This window comes from Lissotriton vulgaris, chromosome 11, assembly GCF_964263255.1.
Source record: "Lissotriton vulgaris chromosome 11, aLisVul1.2, whole genome shotgun sequence".
NCBI classification, from domain to species: Eukaryota; Metazoa; Chordata; class Amphibia; order Caudata; family Salamandridae; genus Lissotriton; species Lissotriton vulgaris.
This window is the reverse complement of record NC_141699.1, coordinates 1070728257-1070753715: the sequence shown is the minus strand read 5'-3', so window position 1 is coordinate 1070753715 and position 25459 is coordinate 1070728257. Positions and strand designations below refer to the sequence as shown.

Genomic DNA, 25459 nt, shown 5'->3' with positions numbered 1-25459 from the left:
ATAAACAGTTATTTATTAAAGATCACAACAGCCCTGTACTCTTTATGAGGACAGGGTACTAAGCACAAACCAAAACTCTTACAAAAATACTTAAGTTAGCACAGTATATACAAATGCCCGAGGGGCACGGAAAACCATATACTTGAAAAGTGGAATGCGAAATTACTAGCAGGTAAGTACAGTACTAATAGGCTTAGGAATCGCTAGGACTTAACTATAGAACCTTCAGATTACTTATAGGAGGCCTAGGGGACTCGGGTGCAGTGTGTGCACTCACGCGAGATGCGGGACAAAGTCTATGGTAGCTAGAAATTGCAAAGTTAGTGTTCTCGGGCCAACCCGACCTGGTAGGGAGAAAACGAAAGTAGATTCTGACCCTTGGATAGTGAGGCTATGCTGGGGCACCGAAATGCCGAAGTTACCTAGCCCAGGGGCTGCAGCTGCATAGGACTCAAAGGACGTCGGGAATCCTCGTTGACGGACCAGGAGCCTGGAAGAAAGAAGTTGCTGGCAGGCGACCAGTGAAGAAAGTTCGGTGGATCCAAGCCTGGATCGATGGAAGATGACACCTGAAAGCAGAGGGGACCAAGTTCGAGACTACTAGCCAGTAGTCAGTGGGCACCAGGAGGGCACCGGATGGTAGCCACCTCGACAAGGCGTGTGGGTGACGCTGTGCTCGGAGATCTCACGGACCAGGAGGCGTTGTCGGCGACCAGGAAGGAGGATCGAGCTGTCCCACGAAGATAGAAGCTGTCGGCGTCGCTGGACCCAGGATTGGGCAACAAAGCCTTGGCAAATTCAAGCCCACGCGGTGGACCTAAAATGGCGTCTGGAGTGGACCAGGAGGGTCCGGGGTGCCTCTCTTCAAGAAGGAAGCAAGGGCCAGTCTGGAGCAACCAGACCAGCAGCAGTGATGTCGTCGGGCGTCGTTCAGAAGGCCACAAGCCAGCCGGCTAGTAGCCAAACAACGCGGTGCACAGCAAACAGCAGAAGGGCCCCACGCAGATCGTGGAGATGCAGGGAGGCTGACCTTGGGTGCTGGAGCTGCGCAGGGTCGGGGCTTCTCGGACCCCAAAGCACTCACCCGTGGAGGACACGGTGGGCTTGTTGTAAAGATGTCGTGCAGTCTTGGCGATCGTCGGTCCCTCGAGGTCTCGTCGCACTCACGGTTCTCAGCTTGGCTGTAGAGGTGAGTAGAGGTCAGAGGTGCCAGGGAAGCCGGGTCTCGTCGAGCTGGGTCGTCGGATTCGTGATGAAGGACTTGCAGCAGACCGCAGTGTTCTTTAGGATGGTGCCTGCGGATGCAGGGTGACTACTCCTTAGCCACAAGGGAGAATCTTGATGAAGAAATCGTGAAGTCCTTTCGCAGAAAGTCGTGTCTTGATTCCAAAGATGATCTAATTTTAACAGGGGGCCCGCTCCCATCTTTATACTAAAAAAGGGGGCTGACCCGGTGACTAGGTCCTGCCTTTGGGTGGGACTAGGAGGGGGGTGGTTACACCCCTCTGCCATGCCGGACTTTCCCCAGGCCAGGGGCTGGTGTGCCCCTGGAACTGATTCTGACCGGCCTATGCGTAGTGAGCACCGGGGTGCCACTCAGCAGTCACCTTCCTGAAAAGCCCTGCCTACCCAGGATACACAAAACCATGTCTGGGACGGTGCTAGCACCGCCCGGACAGGAAACCCTTTGTCCAGGCCTCCCTCGCTGGAAGGACTCCCAGCAGCAGGAGGTCAGACTCGTGTCTATGGTGGCAGCATCCATTTTGTGGAGCTGAGGCTTCAGTTAACTCTAACCAGGGTTCACAGTTACATACATGTCGTGTCCCTCTAGAAGGGTGGAATGCTAACCCCGTCGCCAGAATTGGCGAGGGGTTAGTATTCCAATTCGTATGACACCTTACTCGACATGTTTTGATAAAGCAATACCAAAGATAGCATTTAACCGCGAGGATTATAATGCACTTAAGAGTATATGGTATGCGATATCATGGAACAGCTATTAGGACTTGGTTCCGCAAGCTGCAGACAGGCTCAGCTCATGCCAGAGCACCATCTCACACGATTCCAAGCACTCTGCCTTCAGGGTTGTCAAGGCCTGCCATAGGAGTGACTGATAGGAATCTGTGTGTCCATTTTAGGGTTAGGTATAGGTATACTACACCTACAGCAAAGGGTGATTACACGACTTTGCCCCAGCTGCCATGCAGCCAGTTGTGTCAAATTTAAGAGGCCAGCCAGGGGTGGCATAATACATGCTGCAGCCCCTGGCAGCCCTGGGTACACCTATGCCCTGAGTTACAGGGTCTGATAAGGTGGCCCAGTACCAATTGGAAATGTACCTAGGATACATGGAATCCATTTTACAGAGAGAGCAGTAGGCCTGGGGTCCTGATTGGCAGGGCCCCAGGTCGACTATGTCAAAAACCAGCTAAAACACAGGGCAAAAAGTTGGGGGCAACCATAGTCAGGAGGTACCTTCCTACACAACCCCCCCCCCCCCCAAACGAAAGGAGATAAGGCTATCCTTGTCCAGGTAAGCCTCTATTACCTAAGTGGCCATATAAGGAAGGACCAGCTCTGGCTTGGTTTCCCCCTGTGTCATGGTCCACTAGGCAACCCCTCACCCTAAGGGTATCTGAGGGTCTCCACCATAGGGAATCTCTGCCTTTGGTGTGCCTTGGGAAAGAAGAAGGCTGATGCTGGGATGGAGTACTGAAGTGAGGCTCCTCTACCTTTGGGCTCAACTTCCTCCAATCACCATTCATCATGTGTGCCTTTCTTTCTTTAGCTGAGATGCACTGAGCTCTCGGGGTCAGCCTCTGGCTACCTAAAGCTGGAGGCTGAGTCCCTCTGTTTGGCTTACTGGAGGGACAGGTCAGGTCTGGGGTTTTTAGGCCCCATGTTTGGCTGTGCCCAACAGTGTCCAGCTGTGGGAGGTCCCTAACTACTTTTAAGGGGGATCCCTCAGGAGTCTGTTTGATCTTCACTTGGCTAGGTTTACCAGCTTCAGTGATCCTAATCTGTTGATTAAGGGGTTCTTTTGGACAGGGGGCCCTTTGGGGTCCACCACTGGCCTCCCTGACCTCTTCAGCCCTGGGCTGACTGAGGCAGGGTAGAGAGGTGCAGGTTACCTGCTCCAGACTGGGTCCCACCTGGGAAGGGTCCACTACCATCAGGGGCTCTGCCAGGCTAGGCCTGACTACCTCTGGGGCAGTTCCTTCAACAGGGGTAGAGTCAGTTCCCTGAGGAGGCTGGCTCTCACCTAGTGTCTGGGAGGGGGAAGACTCTTCTTCCTCCTCAATGCTCTCTGTCTGAGTGGAGTGATCCATTGTTTCAGGCTTCACAACCTCACTATCTGTTTGAGTAGAGGCTGAGACCATTTCAACCTTGCCAACCTTTTCAGGAAGGCACTCAGTCTGTGTTTGGGCTGTGACTGTCACAGCCCTCCTATCCTGTTCTGGAAAGTCTGTCTGAGCCTGGGCAGTGGCTACCACTGCCCTTCCAACCTTTTCAGGGAGGACTGGTGCTTGGACTGGGGCTGTAGCTATTACTGCCCCACTAACCTGTCTGGATAGGCCTATCATTCTGGAGTGAGTTTCTTGTTCCACCTCAGCCCATGCTGAGAGTTCCAGGTCATTCCCCAGTAAGCAATCTACAGGTAGGTTATCTGTCACTGCCACTCTCATGGGCCCTGTGACATTACCCCAGCTGAGCTTGACTACTGCCATGGGATGCCTTCTCTTCACTCCATGAATGTCTGTCACCTGATAAGTAAAACCAGGGGTCAGTTGAGCAGAGGGGACCAGATGGTCAATCACCATGGTGATGCTGGCCCCTGTGTCTCTGAATGCCTCAACTTTCTGACCATTCACTAAAACCTCTTGTCTATACTTCCCCAAAAGGTGGGGTCCAGTAGTGAAGTTGGCAAACCCCATGCCAGTCTCACAGACAAGAGTGTGGTCAGGGGACCTGGCTAGGCCATAGTCCACCTGATTGCCCAAAGTAATGCCCACCACATTCTTGGGGGCACTCCCACCACCTGGGGGATTACCACTAGTGGTAACAGGAGGTCTGGGAGTGTTACTTGGGGGTATGTTTTCCTTATTGCTATTTTTAGGGCACTTGGCATCACTTTTGTAATGGCCCACCTGTTTACAGGTATGGCAATAAGGTTTCTTCTGTTCTGAAGGAGTGTTCTGGGACCCACCACCCTTGTTGGAGTTTTGGGGCCCTTGGGAAGTCTTCTCTGTGGATTTATCCCCACCCTTCTCTTGAGGCTTGGTTGATTCCTTTTTCTGGTCACCACCCTGGTTTTTAGGCCTAACCCTGGTTCTGACCCATTTGTCTGCCCTCTTACCCAATTCCTGTGGAGAGGTCAGATCAGAGTCTACCAGGTGCTGATGTAATAACTGGTTCTGACAATTATTTAAGATTTGCTCCCTCATAATTAGATTATACAATCCTTTAAAATCAGTAACCTTACTACCCAGTAGCCAGCCTTCAAAAGCCTTAGTGGCACAATCAACAAAGTCAGTCCAATCTTGAGACTGAGTTTTCTGGGTGTCTCTGAACAGCATCCTGTATTGTTCAGTGGTTAAACCAAACCCATCAACCAGTGTATTCTTCAAGATTTGGTAATTGTTAGCATCCTCCACCCTTGTGGTGAGGAGCTTATCTCTACCTTTACCATCAAAGGAGAGCCACAAGATAGCTGCCCACTGACTTTGGGGAACACCCTGCACAGTGCAGGCTCTCTCCAAAGCAGTAATCCATTTGTGGATGTCATCCCCTTCTTTAAAGGGGGGCACTATCTTATTCAGGTGCTTTGTATCAAAACTCCTTTCCCTATTGCTAGGTTTATTGCTGCCACCAGTGGGCTGTAGCCCACATAATTCTTGCTCTCTAGCAAGGGCAAGTCTCTCTTTGGCCAGGGCAAGTTCTTCCCTTTCAATCCTCAGTTTGACTGCCCTTTCTTCAGCTTCATACACTCTCCTCTTAGGGGAAGACATCCCTCTGTGAGAAGAGTTGAGAGAGCCATTGGTTCGAAGGGATCTGTTAGAGCCTCTTGATAGAGACCTAACTCGTCCATTCCCAATGTTAAGCTGACCTGAGAGTGGGCCCAGGAGTCCCCTGGTACCAAGCTCATGTCTGCTTAAGTTGGACCTGGTTAGTCTATTGACTTCTACCTGTCCCTTATCTGCCTCATCCCCTGACAACTGGTCCTCATCCTCATCCTCATCCTCAGCATCATCTGCTTCCTGGAGGGGATGGTCCTGGCTATCAAAGGGTCCCTGTAAGGAGGGCAAACTCCCCTCTGGATTAGAAGGGTCTGGGTTACCAGCCCTACTGGCATCATAAGCCTCTAAGAGGCCAATCAGAAAGGAGGTGGTGGGGTTAGACCCCTGTTTTAGCTTCCTGAGGGTACACACTTGTCTCATCTCATGGAAGCTAAGAGCAGCATATTTTGAAGTAAGGACCTGTGGAGGGTCCACTGACACAAGGGGATACTCAGAGTTTCCTCCTTTGTCTGACATGCTGATTCTAGTGTGGTGTAAGTGATGCACCTACCTACACTATGTGTTTACCTACTGATCCCTTGCTAAGAGTTGCAGCCAAGGTGTGCTAAGCCTTGAGGAGCTGCAACAGCTGGTTCAGTAGAACTCAGAGTATTCTAAGCTTAGTTATATGTACTAACAGTACTTATGTGATCTTTCAACAAGATATTCTTAGGATACGTGTGGTAAAACAACAGCAAGCTCAAATCCCAACCGCTGCTCACCAATGTGAGAAGGTGGCCTGATATGCAGTGCTCACTATTCTAGTGAACACTATGTATCAGTCCAGCAACCCTTATTGATGATTGGTTGTAAGTCAACCTTATAGACCAGCTATCCTAGTAGCGTGGATACGAGCAGTCTAAGGCTAAAGACTCGAGAGGGCGTGTTAAGCCAGCTGTTATACCACATATACCCCTTGAACACCAAGTGAAAGGACACCACACAAGTGTTATGAAAATAAACAGTTATTTATTAAAGATCAAACAGCCCTGTACTCTTTATGAGGACAGGGTACTAAGCACAAACCAAAACTCTTACAAAAATACTTAAGTTAGCACAGTATATACAAATGCCCGAGGGGCACGGAAAACCATATACTTGAAAAGTGGAATGCGAAATTACTAGCAGGTAAGTACAGTACTAATAGGCTTAGGAATCGCTAGGACTTAATTATAGAACCTTCAGATTACTTATAGGAGGCCTAGGGGACTCGGGTGCAGTGTGTGCACTCTCACGCGAGATGCGGGACAAAGTCTATGGTAGCTAGAAATTGCAAAGTTAGTGTTCTCGGGCGAACCCGACCTGGTAGGGAGAAAACGAAAGTAGATTCTGACCCTTGGATAGTGAGGCTATGCTGGGGCACCGAAATGCCGAAGTTACCTAGCCCAGGGGCTGCAGCTGCATAGGACTCAAAGGACGTCGGGAATCCTCGTTGACGGACCAGGAGCCTGGAAGAAAGAAGTTGCTGGCAGGCGACCAGTGAAGAAAGTTCGGTGGATCCAAGCCTGGATCGATGGAAGATGACACCTGAAAGCAGAGGGGACCAAGTTCGAGACTACTAGCCAGTAGTCAGTGGGCACCAGGAGGGCACCGGATGGTAGCCACCTCGACAAGGCGTGTGGGTGACGCTGTGCTCGGAGATCTCACGGACCAGGAGGCGTTGTCGGCGACCAGGAAGGAGGATCGAGCTGTCCCACGAAGATAGAAGCTGTCGGCGTCGCTGGACCCAGGATTGGGCAACAAAGCCTTGGCAAATTCAAGCCCACGCGGTGGACCTAAAATGGCTGGAGTGGACCAGGAGGGTCCGGGGTGCCTCTCTTCAAGAAGGAAGCAAGGGCCAGTCTGGAGCAACCAGACCAGCAGCAGTGATGTCGTCGGGCGTCGTTCAGAAGGCCACAAGCCAGCCGGCTAGTAGCCAAACAACGCGGTGCACAGCAAACAGCAGAAGGGCCCCACGCAGATCGTGGAGATGCAGGGAGGCTGACCTTGGGTGCTGGAGCTGCGCAGGGTCGGGGCTTCTCGGACCCCAAAGCACTCACCCGTGGAGGACACGGTGGGCTTGTTGTAAAGATGTCGTGCAGTCTTGGCGATCGTCGGTCCCTCGAGGTCTCGTCGCACTCACGGTTCTCAGCTTGGCTGTAGAGGTGAGTAGAGGTCAGAGGTGCCAGGGAAGCCGGGTCTCGTCGAGCTGGGTCGTCGGATTCGTGATGAAGGACTTGCAGCAGACCGCAGTGTTCTTTAGGATGGTGCCTGCGGATGCAGGGTGACTACTCCTTAGCCACAAGGGAGAATCTTGATGAAGAAATCGTGAAGTCCTTTCGCAGAAAGTCGTGTCTTGATTCCAAAGATGATCTAATTTTAACAGGGGGCCCGCTCCCATCTTTATACTAAAAAAGGGGGCTGACCCGGTGACTAGGTCCTGCCTTTGGGTGGGACTAGGAGGGGGGTGGTTACACCCCTCTGCCATGCCGGACTTTCCCCAGGCCAGGGGCTGGTGTGCCCCTGGAACTGGTTCTGACCGGCCTATGCGTAGTGAGCACCGGGGTGCCACTCAGCAGTCACCTTCCTGAAAAGCCCTGCCTACCCAGGATACACAAAACCATGTCTGGGACGGTGCTAGCACCGCCCGGACAGGAAACCCTTTGTCCAGGCCTCCCTCGCTGGAAGGACTCCCAGCAGCAGGAGGTCAGACTCGTGTCTATGGTGGCAGCATCCATTTTGTGGAGCTGAGGCTTCAGTTAACTTTAACCGGGGTTCACAGTTACATACATGTCGTGTCCCTCTAGAAGGGTGGAATGCTAACCCCGTCGCCAGAATTGGCGAGGGGTTAGTATTCCAATTCGTATGACACCTTACTCGACATGTTTTGATAAAGCAATACCAAAGATAGCATTTAACCGCGAGGATTATAATGCACTTAAGAGTATATGGTATGCGATATCATGGAACAGCTATTAGGACTTGGTTCCGCAAGCTGCAGACAGGCTCAGCTCATGCCAGAGCACCATCTCACACGATTCCAAGCACTCTGCCTTCAGGATTGTCAAGGCCTGCCATAGGAGTGACTGATAGGAATCTGTGTGTCCATTTTAGGGTTAGGTATAGGTATACTACACCTACAGCAAAGGGTGATTACACGACTTTGCCCCAGCTGTCATGCAGCCAGTTGTGTCAAATTTAAGAGGCCAGCCAGGGGTGGCATAATACATGCTGCAGCCCCTGGCAGCCCTGGGTACACCTATGCCCTGAGTTACAGGGTCTGATAAGGTGGCCCAGTACCAATTGGAAATGTACCTAGGGTACATTGAATCCATTTTACAGAGAGAGCAGTAGGCCTGGGGTCCTGATTGGCAGGGCCCCAGGTCGACTATGTCAAAAACCAGCTAAAACACAGGGCAAAAAGTTGGGGGCAACCATAGTCAGGAGGTACCTTCCTACAGCAAGGACTAAAACGTTTATTTTTTTCAGAACAACATTTTATTGTAGTTTTGCAGTTGGCAGAATACAATGAGCCACTGCTCCCTTTAAGTCAGAAAGACAGTGTGCATATAAGTATCTTCGCAAACCAGTTATTCAATCAACATTCCAATATTATTGCCTTACCCTGATCCCCCCGCCCCTAAACTCCCACCCTTAGAACTCCCCGCCCGGTACCCACCCCCAACCCTGCACAGTGTCTACACGGTCCATGAGGAAGAGCATATTGAGCTCAGTATCTACGTGTGTATCATTTCACCCAGAATCAACTAGTAAACATTCAGCATCAGTGGCTCGTGGCGCCGGAGGGTCCAGCAACAGACCTCTGTAGTCTGCCCATCTTTTCCAGATTTGAAATTTTTTTCTGGGGCAGCCCCTGGCCTCAAATACCGGGCGTTCCAGCCCCAGGACTAAAACGTTTTTGACTCAGCCAATATTTATTTTTTAGATTAATGAGAGTCCGGCAGCTTCCCCATCAATAAAATCAGCAAAAATCAAGACAAAGCAAAATAAGCATTGACAAAGTCAAAACGCTGGCAGCCAACACCAGACCTATTGTTTTGCCAATGCTTGTGTTTTTTTAATTGTGCTCCAGGTAGAAACAATTTACCCATTTGAAAGAGAAATTTTTAAGGATGCGTCTTTTAGTAATTTCTTCATACAGCCACTCTTCTTGGTTAGTCATAGATAGTACACCCTGGAAGGAAATGATAAATGATGAGTTTCCACCATGGCAAAAACTAACTAGAACGGACCCTGGTGGTAGTCATCATATAGAATGATCGTTGTTTTTCTTAAGTACAGGAATGCTTGAACCACTGTACTGCATGACATTTTTTTCCCTTGCTTTTAATTGCATATAACGGGAAGTGATTGGCAGCTTATTTTGCCTCATCTATGAAATTGGAACTAGGGAAGCAGGATTGAGTCCTAGCGTCACCTCAACATCCTGTGATTTTGGGCAAATCAACTAACCTCCCCTTGTAAAAAAACTAAAAAATGACTTTGTTAACCCTATACATGCTGATGACGGAACCGCTCCATCATCAGCCGCGGTGGCGCTTGCTGATGACGGAGCGGTTCCGTCATGGCCCGGCTGCCGCGCCTGCGTGGCGCATTCTATTGAGCGGGCGGGGCCATGACGGAACCGCTCCGTCATGAGCACAGCTCAACCGCGGCTGGTGACGGAGCGGTTCCGTCACCAGCATGCGCCCGCCGCGCGGCCGCCCCGCCCCCTTAGCACTGCGGTGGAATAGCCGCCGCAGTGAAGGGGTTAAATGTAATCTGGTGCTCATGTAAAGCGCTCTGATTCCTTAGGGCCAAGGTCACACTGCAAAAATGAAATAAATAAATGAAACGTACTCGCCAGGCAATGCACATGGTAATGTGGATGCCCTTAACTGCCTAAGTACATCTGACACTACAGAATCTTTTTTAAGGTCTTCTAAAATTTAGATCAATAGTTTCTACTACGGTTACAGCGAGTCTCTAATCCAGGCATCTCCAACGAGTAGCTCGTGCGTTAACAGTAGCTCTCCAGCACCTTGTGAGTAGCTCTCCTGTGTGCAGCCCAGCCTCCTACAATAGAAACGTTTGCTTAGTTGAATTATTATTTGTATGACAAAATTAAAAAGCATACATTCAAGATGAAAATGTGTGTATTTTCAGAACTCATAAGCTGTTGTTTGGAGAAAAATGTTTGAAGTCTCAAAATGTTTTTAAAGCTATTATTTGAGTAGGAGAGATTTATTACTCTGATTATTACCTTGGTGCCAGGGGGTGCAGCTGTGTATTATCCACTTAGAGGATAATTTACGAGTAACCCTGCTTAATCATGCACTGATGTGATCACTGCTGACAGTCTTGTTTGGGGTGGCCATTTTTTCATTGAACATAAGAAGCTCTTGTTGCAGAATAGTTGGGGACCCCTGCTCTAATCCCCCGTGTATCTGTCTCGTATATGAAGTGCATCTGTTTTATTGCAGACCAGACACAGGTATAGAATGCGACATGATGCAAATGGGTGCAAGGCTACATTATGTTTTTAGGTTTCTTTAGTAGTAGTAAATATTTATATTTATAGATTTAGATTAGAAATCAGTACAATAAAATACATTAAGTAATGAATATGGACACAAATAAGCCACATATATTAAAAGGCAGTAATGTAGTCGACCAATTAACAAATACATTTATTATCATTTAAAACTTTAAAATTCACTTGATCCTTCTTTTTTCAATTGATCCTTTATACGCAACCCCGGGAGTGAAAAAAATGTAGTTGCACACCCAATTGTTTTGTTTGTGGCCCCAGAAAAACATAACATTGTTGCATCTTTAAGTGTTCTGAAGCCTGTTTCTCAAAAAATTGGGTTTAGGTTCTTGATCCTCAAATCCTGTTGTATGAACATAAACAAAGAGTTTGATCTGTAGTTTCAAAGGATAAATTACAAAATCAGCACTGTCTGTTCTTATCTACAGGGTTTCACAAAGTACCTTCAAACAGTAGAAGTGGGATGTGTAATAGCCCAAAAGTATTTTTTGTCCAAGGATCTAAAGGGGTCATTAGGATTGCGGACTGACTTTCATATGTCTGCCATCCAATCGTTTTTGGGACCGCCCGCCTACGAGGCGGCAGTCCCACAGGGCAAATTATAATTCGACCGCCACTGTGGCGGTTACATTGCCCATGTTTTGCATTGTGGTGGGTGCTGTGCTCTGCAGCACCCACCACAAGCCAAAACAGACACCCCACACATATTCCTGCACTACATGGCAGGCACCATGCAGTGCCTACCACATGGTGTAGGGATATGTATGGGGGCACCATAGGTGCCCCTTAGGGCCTCTGTCCATGACTCAGTGAGTTAGAGGGGCTCGCTACAGGCCCCCCAATCTGTTTTCGCCTGCCGTTTTACTGCGGGTTGACCGTCGCAGAATGACCGACAGAAAGGAATATTTTAATTCCTTCGATGGTGCCTGATAGGCACCTCCGTAATTCTGGGATTACAGGGAGGTCCAACAGGCGGTCGGATACAGATCGCCTCTCGGACACACAGGCCGCCTGTTGGGACCTTGGCGGTCGATGTTTCCAATCACCACCCGTGAAAATGCCATTGTTATATGGTGGATGGATATCCCTGGAAAGATGGCCGAAAGACCGCCACGACTGCCTGTCAGTGGTGGTCTTTCAGCCATCGTAATGAGGCCCTAAATTAGAATATAAATAAGATTGCATTCTGTTTAAAAATGTGTTATACATGCAATGAGAATTCTTCTATTAAGTTCAGCATCCATATCACTCTCTTAAGATACTGATTTCACATTTCCTTTAGTCAAGAGCTTCCCAGTCATCATAGGAAGCGACGCTAGAGTAGATATTGATGGCAGCTGGTCATTTTCTAAGAGCTTTAGCTGTGTCTCGATGGACACAACTCTTGTTCTCAGATGTAGTTTTAAGTCTTTTTTAATAAGGCCCTTGAATCTGGACACAGGTGCATTGTGACAGCAAAATAAATTATTCATCATATTGATGAGATTTAAAACAGCTAAATGGCTGAGACCTAATTCTAATCTAATCCAAGCACGTAGGCCTTAAACTGAAAGTTTGCTGAAAACTGTTTTTGATGTTAGATTAGGTATTTTCTGTTCTGTTACCAACTTAAAGACTTATTTAAAATTTGATGGGCTTGTTTCACCACTGTCATGGCTAACTACAGCCTAGAATTTTAAGTCAGTCTTACTTCGAAGGCACCACCAGCACAGCGGCTCCTCTGAAGGCACTGAAACTTTGCTTCATGGTCGCCATATTCAGTCTGTCCCTCACAGCAAAAGTTTTGTTTTTCAAAAACTCTCAAATCAGGAAAACCAAAATTAAATGACCTCATCTCTTTGGGAGTTGTCACCAAGTGTGTGAGGTTTTTTATTTGCTCTCCAGGACAGGAATTTTAGGCTTTCCGTGGTGGTGTCAAACAGGAAAAAAATGATGTTGGAATGTTCTTACTAAATAGTGTGGAAGGTCTGAGATACTTTGATTGATGCACAACACTAAATATTGCCCTAGAAACAGAAATACAGTACCTTACAGGCCATGTGTAAAATGCGCAAAAATGCAAAAGGCCAGCAGCCGTACAAACTTCTATTATTTATTAAAATATAATGATTTTTAACTCATAATTTATAGCACCATACACTACCAGACATGAACATAAAAAAACGACAAAGAAGGCATGATTAAATGCATATGATAAAAACACTTACTCTTTCAATTATAGATTGTGTGGTATTAATTATGTATTTTTCATCATATTACAAAAAAACAAATGTGAAAATGAATGAACTTATTCCTTGTCACGTTTGGTTTTAAATATACGTCTCCTTGGTTTTGAGGGGCCTCTCTCTCTTTTGTTTCACAGTACTTTGATTGATGGCCAATGTCCGTCTGGCCATTGGCCAAAAGTGGCCACTGGTGGTGCCACCAGAGACTCCACTGCAGAAACATGGCAGTGTGACCGACTATAAATTGAGCAGGAAAACTGGGATTTTGGCCTGCAGATCAGTGGGAATGTATGACGTTACAACGCAAACATTTACAACGCTTGCCTTTACAACGCAGTTTTTACATCGCAACATCCATTACAACGCATGATTTTACATTGCATGCCATCACAACACATTTTTAGAAACTACATTTACAACGCATTCCATTACATCCGATTATACCATTACAACGCATACCATTACCTTGCATTTGAGGTAAGTGATGGATAGTGTAGGGGTAAAAATTACTATTCCCACTCCAGAGAGTGCAACAGTAGGGAAAGCGTTGGATAGCGGGAGGGTAAAAATTACTATTCCCACTCCAGTGAGTGCAACAGTAGGGTAACTGTTGGATAGTGTAAGGGTAAAAACTATGCCTTGTAAGGGTATACGTTGTAGTGACATGCGTTGTAATGACATGCATTGTAATGACATGCATTGTAGTGACATGCAATGTAAAGAATGTTGCCTTGTAATGACTGCGTTGTAAAGTTAGTGCAGTGTAATGACTGCGTTGTTGTTTCCCAGTCAATGGTAAAGTACCCTGTCCACTAAACTCTAAATAAAGCCCAGTATCTTCCCGGGGCAGCATGGTCAAGGGGACACAAAGGTTCGGAAGAATTTCATGAAGAGCCTATATCAACTTTAGCTTTCTGATGAACCAGACCCAGTAGCACTGCTACCATTATATATATATATATATATATATATATATATATATATATATATATATATATATATATATATATATATTTATTTATTTATTCTTTTTATTAGGCATTATACAACCAGTTGCCCATCTCGGAGGGCAATACAGATTTATACATTCCGTGCACAGTTATGAAGTAAACAATAACACTATACGCAGACGACCTCCTGCTGTTTTTAGAAAACGCTGAGGAGGCAGTGGAGGGTGCGGAGGAGCTCCTAGCGCGATTCAGGGACGTCTCTGGTTTAAAAGTAAACTGGCCGAAATCTTGCCTCTTCCCCATCCGAAAAACAGAAAGGTGTTCCCTGGCCCATCCCAGACTACGCTGGGAGCCTGACTGCCTACACTACCTCGGGGTATATATCTACCATGAGCCTGCAGACCTATTGGATGGCAATATAGGCCGCTGTATCCGAACGCTGCAAGGCAACATGTCCTTCTGGGCCACCCTCCCTTTATCCATGACAGGCCGGGTGTCATTACTCAAAATGATTGCCCTGCCACGATTGTTGTACTTCTTTAGGACCCTTCCCATATGGATACCAAGAGCGGTCTTTAAACGCCTAACATCCCAGATGGTATCATTCCTATGGGGAGCAGGCAGGCGGAGAATAGCGTTGGCGACTCTGACCTGCCCGAAGAACGAGGGGGGACTGGCGGTCCCTGACTTCGAGCTCTATTACCTAGCAGCGCAACTACAGTTCTTTACGCGAGAGTGTACCGGGGTCCGGAGCGGGAGAGGGACATTGGCACCCCCGCCATGTACTAGTGTATATAACCTTACAACAAAGATTAGTAATTGGAGGGCTGTCCCAAGAAGAACGGACGATGAGATTATGTTGGAACCGCATGCAGAAGCGAGCCGGTACTGAACACCCCTATGCGCCCTAAATCCCGATAGGCATGATAACAGCGCTGCCACATGGTGGAGACTGGTCGAGACTCCAACTTTGGGAGGAGGCTGGTCTACAGATGGTGGGAGACCTCTTCGACGACGGAGTACTAACACCCTACCAGTCCCTGCAAGAGCGATACGACCTCCCCAGAGGTGACTATTTATTACATGCGGCCGTGACGAGAGCTATACAGGCTCACTGGGGGGAGGGACAGATGGAACCCAAGACAATATTAGCGTGCCAATACACGATGATGGCAGCGGGGACATTCAAGGCGGTTACGTACCTTTACTCCAGAATGCATACAGAGAATATGCAACCTCTTACGCGCCTCAAAACTCATTGGGAGGCTGACCTGCAGAAAGAAATCCCAGATACAACGTGGTCCCAACTGGTTCAGAGAGCCTGGAAAAGCACAAGAAACGCCTGCTTCCAATTAATACATCTTTACATTATCCACAGGGCCTACCTTACTCCGCTCAAAATAGCAACGTATTTTGGCGCAGAAGACGCAGCATGCCCCCGATGCGCGCAACTAGGTGCAGACCTCCTACATATGCTGAAGGACTGTCCACATTTGCAGGACTACTGGAGGGAGGTGGGCGACGCCCTGAACGAGGTAGCAGACAGGGAATTGCAGTATGACAGCGCGGTTGCAATCTTACACTGGTTTCCGCACACGCGCAAAAACAAACTATCAAGCAAATTCATAGACATGGGCTTAATGATTGCAAAAAGGGAGCTAACCAGAGGGTGGAAATCAAGGGCGGCGCCGACACACAGAAGATCGCTGAACGAATTCCTGAAATGGGCTGCAGCGGAGATAACAATTAGGTACCAACTGGCCCGACGTAGATCAGATGAGAAAGCACAGGAAGCAGCACTGGCGTGGGAAATCCTGGTTCAGGCTCTCAGGGATAGTGCAGAGGAGAGTGAGGGGGAGGAGGAGGCTATAGAACCAGGAACCCTGGGGGAGGCAGTCCCGAACCCAGCACCAACACTGGACACACGAACACATCATTCAACTTAAGACTCCTGGAACTCCCAACACAGTTGGATCTTCCGACACCAGACACAGGTACAGACACCCGGGGGGGGGGGGGAGTGAATCTCAATAACAATGGAGGACACAGTAAGCTTCTCATGGTTGTTGGGGGAGTTGGGGGAGAGAGGGGCGAAAATTAAAAGCAGAGAGCGGTAGACCAATTGAGTTGACAGCACTAACCACTGGGGTTTGCAAGATGCTATTAATGCGAGAACCGCCGCCCGGCCTCCGGGTTGTGGGTTGTACGGCTGTGTGCATGAGAACCGGATGGAGCCTAAGGGCCTAAGGTCCCGCAACAAAATAATGCAAATATGTTGTAATACTTACATTGAACTCTGCAATAAAAATTGTTTTACAAAAAAAAAAAATGAAGTAAACAATAACAAACATAGCTATTACCAATACTAAATTCCTATGATTACAGTTTAAAGATCTCTTCTTCAATTGTTTCATTCCACTAAGAATACTATTACATTTCTAGTATACATACTAATTCTTTAGTGCTGTAGAATCTTAATAACACGAAAGAGGCTCAAAGTTACACTTCTCTAGTGTTATATGGGAAACATATATTCTAACATGAGACAGAATCTCAGACATGTTGGTGGTATTCAGCGATTTAAGACTTAAACACCACATTGTCAGTGAAATATGCTTTAATGTTGGTACACATAATGCTTCGAAGAGATGGATGTCTGCCAAGCATTACATAACCAAAGGGCTTTACTTGTGGCCAGATGTAGGAATGGGGAAATAGCGCCTCGCAAATTGCGAGTTTTTTGCGACTCACAATTTGCGAGGCGCTATTTCCAATGTCCAACAGTGTATTTACAATGTTAGCGATTCCCAATGGGGTCGCAAATTGAGAGGCTCGTGAATATTAATGAGCCTCTCGCAATTTGCGACCCCATTGGGAATGGCAGGCCCTCTCAGGTATGGTGGCCTGCTGGGCTCAGCAGACCACCATGTCTGGGACTGCTTTTAATAAAGCAGTTTTTTTTAATCCAGCCCGTTTTCCTTAAAGGAAGGCAGTGGTCCCTGGGACCACTGCCTGCACTTAATAAATATTTTCTTCTGCATTTGCGAGTGCATTACCACCCTCCTGAAGAGGGTGGTAATTTGCGAGTGTTTTGCGCCCGCAATTGGGGACGCAAAACATTTTTACATAGGGTTGTGCTCGCTATTAGAAAGGGAACGCCCCTTCCTAATAGCGAATCACAAACCCCTATTTTGCGAATCGCAAAAAATTGCAACTCGCAAAATAGGTTTTGTACATTCCCCATGCTGTTTTTGCATGCGCAAATGGGTTCGCAAACCCGTTTGCGCATTCAAAAATGGTCGTACATCCGGCCCTAGGCATTCAAAATGCTCACAACTAGTATTGAATGGTGTCATCCACTGCATTACAAGGAAAGAAACCAGTTCTTCACAGTCGGGTGTGTAACTCCCTACTTTCAACACCCACTCCCAATTACACATGCAATTCTTATTGAATAATATTTCACGTGTAGACAAATTGATAGTGTGATTATGATAGTTTAAGTGCATTGTTACAAATGTGGCTGGAAACCCAGTGAATCAATCATAAAAGAAATGTGGGGGCTATATGTTCTTGCATCGATGTGGAGACCAGGTGCTCTGTTGACCATATTCTGTTTTTTTCTGGTCTACCAATGGTTCCCAGTAGTGACCTCAAATATCTGTAACTTCACAGGGAGTATTCCATGTTTTTTATGAGATGTTTGACTCAGCTTTCTAGTAGATGCAATAGCAGTGCACCTCTATTCTATTCTATTCTATTCTATTGTTACTTATAGCGCCTGGATCCCCACCATGGGTGTCCCAGCACGGCCCCCTCATGTCATGCTATTGGGTAACTGTTTGTAGTCATGAGAGAATAAGTCCTTATATCTGCTCCCTTGGAGGGGTGAAGGCCAACTAACCTTTCTCATGTAAAGTAAGTGGAGTCATCAACCACTGTGGGCCTTTACTCCCATTTCTTAGTACATGGTGTGTTGTGTGTTGCCTTTGTAGTATTTTTGTTGTACTGAGGCCCCTGAAGCACACGTGCAGGGCTTATGATACCTAGGGAATAGGCAGTGTAAACACAGGGCCTTATTTATGAGGCCTTGCGACAGTTTTGCGCTTCCGTTGGGTCACTTTTTGTGATGTATCAGCAGCATAAAACATGCCTCCAGGTGCGCCCTATTTACAAAGTGACGCATCTAAGCAGATGCGTCACTTTGTAATTCCCTGTGCTACATTATACCTGCGTCAGGTATAATGTTTGCAGGGTGGGCGTTCCCACGTAAGTAAGCCTCGTAGAAGTGACGCAGTGAAATCTACAAAATGTCAATGTGTCACTTCTAGAGTGCAAATGCGTCAAATAATTATGCCTGCTTCACAGAAGGCGTAAGACTGACGCAGGCCCTTTCACATGGGGCTTGCCCCATGTGAAAGGACACATTGCTGGAGTTGCGTCACTTTTGTGACACACTCCAGCAATGCGTCACTTTTGCACCTGCGGATACGTCAGAAATACTGACCTATCTGTAACTCCTTGCGACAGGATGCGACATATAGTAAATATGACGCATACATCATGTCGCAGGGAGGGCGCACTAAGAAGTGACGCATCGCTGCTGTCACGCAGCGATACGTCACTTCTAATGAATGAGGCCTGCAGTGTTCGACTTTTAGGTTGTCTTCATTCATCTGTCAACAAGACAGTATTATATACTTAGTTCCAGGCTCCCTTCCCTTCAACTCCAAGGTGTCTAGTGGGTTGGAAGAATCTGTATCTGTTACACTTCTGGTCAACCCATTTCTTCCTCTGTTGTTCTGGGTGTTGCCTAGAAACCATGAAGGCCTTCGCTGACCCTGTCTATTCTATTCAGACTGAAAACACAAAGATTGATCTTAGGAAATACCCCTAACTTATTCCTTTTCAGCACAAGCACCTGAAGAGGCTTAGGCATGCATAGTGGTTGAATTTTAAAGAACACTTACCATTTGGTTGTCCATGGCTCACTAACAGGGCCACCAAGCACAGGATAAAAACTTCCCCCTTGAGCCACTATGTTATGCTTCATTTGGACTTCAAGGAGACTAAGGGCACCAGCCCAAAGACTTTTTTACCAAGAAGAAGGACATGCCTACAGTTGTAATCTAAGGATTGGGGCCAAACCCTAGCAGCTGGAGAAATCAATTGGACATATTGCATCATTCTTTCTGGCGCCTGTGCCCCATTGCCTGTATCCGGGCTAATGGACGCACACACGAGAAGACGCTAAAATACAAGTCTCCAATACTGAAAGGGATTTGGAAACAGAATAGGTCTTTCCATATTCTCGTATTGTAGTGCGAATGAAGTAATCTGGGGCACACTTTGGAGATTTCGACCATAGGATACCCCATTTATGGAAATCGAATATTTAAACATTTGCGGACTGCATAAGAAATCGGCAACTGAATCCTCCAAAATCGTACTCGGATTTTAGGAGGATCCCTTGAGAACTCATTGGAATTGAGCAGCCCTGAGGAAGTTGCAAGGGGCAATTCCCCCGCTGCGACGAAACGCGTTGGCGTGTGGCTAAAAAGAATTAAAGAACACAGAGGAGCAAGAATCCCAGCTTTTTTCTTTATTATGAGATATCTGCTTAATATAAGCTTTGAATGTATTGTTGTGTGCCTTGAAACTGGTTAAAATATTGTTTCAATCTTTTTGATTGATAAACGTGGGAGGTTGGGTGTTTTCTCCCGCTTTCAAGAGCACCACACTGATTGATTTTGAGAAAACTAAATAGTGTACTCCATGTATAGCGCCTGGGACTCACAGACCCACAACAGTAGAACGCCTGTGCCCCATTGCCTGCTATATGCAAACAAACAAGTAGTTAAACCTTGAGTCAAGTTAAAATATTGGGCCAATGGGTATAACATGTCAAGCCAGTTTTACACATCATTGAATAACTTTGGGCATGTGGCCTTATGTTATTTGTTTTGCAATTTTAATGTCTAGGCTTGTATCTCAAACACAGAAAATAATGAGAACTTGTATCTTTTCTTTTATCTTTTCTGAGCATTCTTATTTTACTTGCCCTACCTTTCCTTATGTAAAAGAAAATCTTCTCACATGCCAATTGAAGTCTAAAATGGTTTATTAATTATAGAATCACTGGTTACTCAAAATCTATGAATCACATAGTCAACCAAAAAGAATTTCCTCCAGCTCGGTTGATGAAACAATCTTCCAGAGCAATGGAAAATCACATAATTATACTCTAATAAACATAAGATTTAAATAGGGTCATATGAATAGTTCTTTTTAAATACAAGCAGGTGTCTTATCTGAAACCAGCAAAATTACCTGCTCAACTGATCCTGTGGGCAATGTTGGAATGATCAAGAAAACATGGCAGCTGCAAGTTATTGTCACACCAATGGAATTTTATAGATTCCATAATCCCTCCTTCTTGTGGTATTCCTTTGTGCAGTCTTAAGACATTTCACTATTCATCAGTGGAGTCACTTCCTGTTCTGTACTGATTTCGAAGCATTAAAATTATCATCTGGCATCCAATCATCATTATCATATTTATTATCCATGATCTTCATAAAGTAACATGGGATGTACTCTTTCCCCTAATACGTCTTAAGATGGAGGCGATACAGCCTCCGACAAAGACGTAGTTCTGCATAAAGACGATGGGAATTACTAAGGCATTTTCAAGAATCTTTATTCCCTAACCTCCAAAATTGCTTCTCAACGAAAACCAAATGCTAATTAAGGGTATTGCATCATCACTGGTATTTTATCCCTTCAAACCTTCACAAATATGATCAATCTATTCATGTATGCCTGGGGAAATGTTTGGGTCGAAACCCCGATTGGCAGCCAGGAGCACATCAAAAAAGAGTCTACACTGCAAAATCACAGTCAATTGTGCCTCCTAATGGTCAGAGATCCAAACTAAGACAATGACAGTTAGATTCACCACCTCCTCCAATACATTGGCAACTTGGCACAGTTCCAAGATGGGCAATCCTATTATGTAAGATGGAAACAGAAATTTATCGGATCCGGCAGACTCTGAGATGTCTCTGGGTAGTCCTGTCCGTATAGGAGTGAGCTGCGGCAATGTCTCTAATATCGGGCAGCCTAAAAGTGATCTGGTTCCTTTATGTTAACCTGAACTCAAACATGCACTGCCTTCCTCCTGGTTAAATACTAACTTAGTTTTCTGTTTGTCTATACAATAACTAATTAATTGTCAATCAAGTTATTCATTCTTCTTATGCATTTATTCTTCATTTCATATTTTGTATGAAACCAACTTTATATTCTTCTATTTGAACTTATAGTTATTTTTCATAACATTTTAAAACATAAAACTTTATATGCGGCGATTGAGGATATTGCTTTCAGCCCAATGCATTTCGGGACTGTGGGTCCCTTCCTCAGGGGGAAGCCTGTTGAATTAAGTACATTAAATTAATATATTAAGCTTATCACGGTACAGTTACAGAACCATCATTACAAATAATACTTAATTCCAGTTTGTCAATCATTTTTCTTACATCCAATGTTTGTTTTCACATGTCTATTTTTTCTAGGATTTTGCCTTCATATATGCATATTGAAATTTAAAGTCATTTACATGTCAGAAGTCATTGCCAAAAATAAAATGTATGTAACATTTAAATGAAGTCATAGTGATAATTCTCCTCTCAGTTATCAGTTTTTTACAAAAATTATTATTATGATGTTTCTAGATGCCCTCTTTTACGAGAGATTAAAGCTTAGGTTTATGCTCTTACCGCTATGCTTCTTGTATGGTAGATTGTTTTTTATCGAATTACCTCCTTGAAACCTATATAAATTACATGCCATCAATCTTATATCGAATGTGTGTCTCAAATTTTTATACTGTGATTATGGTATTAACCCCTTGCATGCTACTGACAATCTCAGCTCGTCATGCAGCACAGTGGCCGTGTGCTGGTGACGAGCTGAGCTAGTCATGGCCTCCGCGGAACGCTCACGTGGGGATAATGCCCCGCTGTGCTGGGCGTTCCATTGAGCGGGCGTGGCCGTGATGAGCTCAGCTCATCACCAGCACACGGCCACCGTGCTGCATGACGAGCCGAGCTCGTCAGCAGCACCGCGGCACCGCGCACGGTCCCCCCTCCCCCCGCGCCGCGGGGGAATTAACCCCGCGGCGATGGGATTAATATATGCCTCTTACTCTTTTCCGAAGGCATCACCGGCAGCCATCCTTAGTCTGATCCTACCTGGAGCCTCCTTTTATCAGATAAGTCCTTTACAGTGCATGCCTATTCAGCTTCATATTTGGAACACTATCGCATATCTAGCGCTTGTTCCAGTTTCTTCGTTGAATCTCTTCCATCGCAAGATGCTTTCCAGAATATCATATCAATGATTTTAACATTTAGCGGGACCAGGTCGCTTTTCAAATATACCTACACGAGGCTTGTTTGATAACCAGACATCCGACCTTTTTGTGATATCGTTGATTTTAAAATTAATAAGACATCGCTGCACATTCAGTGCACCGCATTTTTATTAGCCATTTATTAGAATCAAGAACATCCACCAACTATGGAGTTGCAGGTTTTAATCACTAGGAACTAATCACATTGAAACAGGATCTATAATTATGTGGCTTTCCTGAAGAAGGCGTTGTATAAGCCGAAACGCGCGTCAAGTTAATAAAGATATTGCCACTTTTTAACCCTTTATTTATACATATTGATTAAATATGATGTGTTACATATTGTGTTTCATTTTTTAAATGTTTTGTATAAATATCATTTGTTTAGATAATATGAGAAGAAATTATTAAAATGGTAACAACTTTGAATATATTTTTTCTGTCTTCCTTGGTTTTCTTAATGTTATAGATACTGTATATATTTGCTTTATTGACATTGCCTAGGAGTTTTTGTCACTACCATTTAAGTCCCTGTCCTAGGAATTGAACTATCCATTGTTCAGGGGGTCCTTGTTTTTTCTCCTTAGCCACTGGAGGTGTTACATTCTGATTTTGAATGATTCTTATAGCGCCAGCTAGAAATGTAAATTTCTCCAGGCACTACCAGTTTGAAGTCGAAATCTAGTAACAAAACGTAGCAAATGAAAGTCTGTAGCGCAAAGAGATATAAGGGTAGAGGTGGAACAAAGATTGATGGGAAGAAAATTCAGTAGGTCTGGACCTGAGATGAAGCACTGCCTTTGCTTATCTGGTGAAATGATATTTTAGTGCCACTGGCAATTTGCAAAGTTTTGAGAGGAAGCATCTCTTAGTGAATATGGAATAATGGGTTGCTCGAGGTAGATTGAGGGCCGACCCACTTATACATTTACAAATCAAACGTTGCATTGCATTGGAAGGGCAGCCAGTGGATTTGTGTTAGGCAATGGTATCAGGTGTAGGTTGAGTTGGGTCGAATCCCTGCTGGGTTTTCAGCATATCGTTTAAGAATAGTTTGCATAGTGGGGCATTGATCATATGGTGGAATCCCTCAAGGTATATCACTGTATATTTAATTAGAACATTGGAATGTTGGGAGCGCCATTGAAGACAATGGAGTAGCTCGGGCTTGTAATGGCTGGTATATGCCTTCTGCTCCAATATTCCATAGTCGGAATGTTCTAATAGCCTCATAGGTCTTCTCTCTATCAGGCTATGCTGGTGATTAATGGCCCAAACCATTGTTATCGCCCCTCGCCTGACACATGGGCCTATATGTCATTGAAGACGGCACAAGTAAACACAGGAAGGTAGGTGTTCCTGGGCTCCACAGGTTCTCATTCACCTCAGCCTCCAGCTCCGACTGTCATCTAGGACTCCAGGTTCACAGAGTTCTGAGGGTGACACTACCATGCATGTAGGGTGGAACGGGACAATCCATTGTTACAAGAAAAAAATATAAAGGCAAATAGAATAGAACATAGCACAACAACTCGGGTTCCGGGCCTTTACAACTGGTATAGTCTTCAGCAGCAAGCTACAAGGCTGCATTTTAGAACCATTGGGTACCTCTTGCAGGTGCATAAGAGGTCCTGCAAAAATTTCGACTCGGGCACTGTCATCACTTGAGGGGTACTGGATCCAGGCCGAAGGGGGAAACAACCTTTACAATGCAACTTTTACAACGCACTACCATTACAATGAAACTTTTACAACGCAACATCCATTACATCGCATGCCATTACAACGCATGACACTACAACGCATACCACTACAACGCATGTCATTACAACGCAGTCATTACAACGCATACCATTACAACGCATACCATCACAACGCATAGTACCCTTACACTATCCAACACTTACCCTACTGTTGCACCCCCTGGAGTTAGAATAGTAATTTTTACTCCTACACTATCCAACACTTACCCTACTATTGCACCCCCTGGAGTTAGAATACTACTTTTTACCCCTACATTATCCAATACTTACCATACATGCAATGTAATGGTATGCGTTGTAATGGTATGCGTTGTAAAGGTAGTATGCGTTGTAATAGAATGCGTTGTAAAGGTAGTTTTTAAAAATTCGTTGTAATGGCATGCGTTGTAATGGAATGCGTTGTAATGGATGTTGCGTTGGAAAAAATGTGTTCTAAAGGTATGCGTTGTAAAAGTATGCGTTGTAACGTCATACATCCGCCAAAGGAGTTTATCCTTGAGAGCCCCAAAAATTCACATCATCTTACGTCATATTTCTATTAAGCATGCGGGTCATTAGCCCTGCTTTTGGAGCCTGCTTGCCCTTTTTGGCCAGTTCTGGGATTTCTCATTGACCGGAGTCAATGAGCAATCATTGCAAATGTGCAGTCAACGCCGTCTGGGGAAAGAATCTGTGGAACTTTGAAGCTCGTGCCATTTTAGCATCATCAAGCCCCCCCTAAAGGTGCCCACCTGGAGGCAGTGCCATTTTAGCATCATACAGCACCCCTAAAGGCCCACCTGGAGAGAGTGCCATCTTAGCATAATCATCACCTCTAAAGGTGTCCACCTGGAGAGAGTGCCATCTTAGCATCATCAGCCCCCCTAAAGGTGCCCACCTGGAGGCAGTGCCATCTTAGCATAATCATCACCCCTAAAGGTGCCCACCTGGAGGCAGTGCCATCTTAGAATCATCCATCACCCCTAAAGGTGCCCACCTGGAGGCAGTGCCATCTTAGAATCATCCATCACCCCTAAAGGTGCCCACCTGGAGGCAGTGCCATCTTAGCATAATCATCACCCCTAAAGGTGCCCACCTGGAGGCAGTGCCATCTTAGAATCATCCATCACCCCTAAAGGTGCCCACCTGGAGGCAGTGCCATCTTAGAATCATCCAGCACCCCTAAAGGTGCCCACTTGGAGAGAGTGGCATCTCCAGGTCACTGAGGGCTGTCGGCGGCACGGCGGACCAGATGAGACGCAATAATGCTATATTAATGATTTCATATTTACAGGTGGATTGAATGATCTTGTCCTCTGGCCGAGGCTTAGCCCGGGCTGGGCGGGGCTGCAGGTGACACCCCTCATTATTCTGCGCTCCCGGGCGCCGCGCGCCGCCGACCCTCGTCCCTCATGGGCCGCATTATCCTTCACCTAATACCCGGCAGGAAAGCTGCGCGACAACCTTAATGACCCCGGCCCGGGCTCTGCGCTGCCCAAGCGAGCGCCAGTCTGCCCGGAGACCCAGCCTTAGAAAAGA

General features: G+C 46.1%; 1 protein-coding gene across 1 annotated transcript in view; it reads left to right on the top strand.

The window, feature by feature from the left end:
- Positions 1–14685: 14685 nt before the first annotated feature.
- LOC147684109 (5-hydroxytryptamine receptor 3A-like) overlaps positions 14686–25459 on the top strand; it is a 57883-nt gene continuing 47109 nt past the window's right edge. Inside the window, exon 1 of the mRNA XM_086942601.1 lies at positions 14686–14830. Coding sequence (XP_086798727.1) covers positions 14686–14830 — 145 coding nt within the window. The remainder of the gene's footprint in view (positions 14831–25459) is intronic.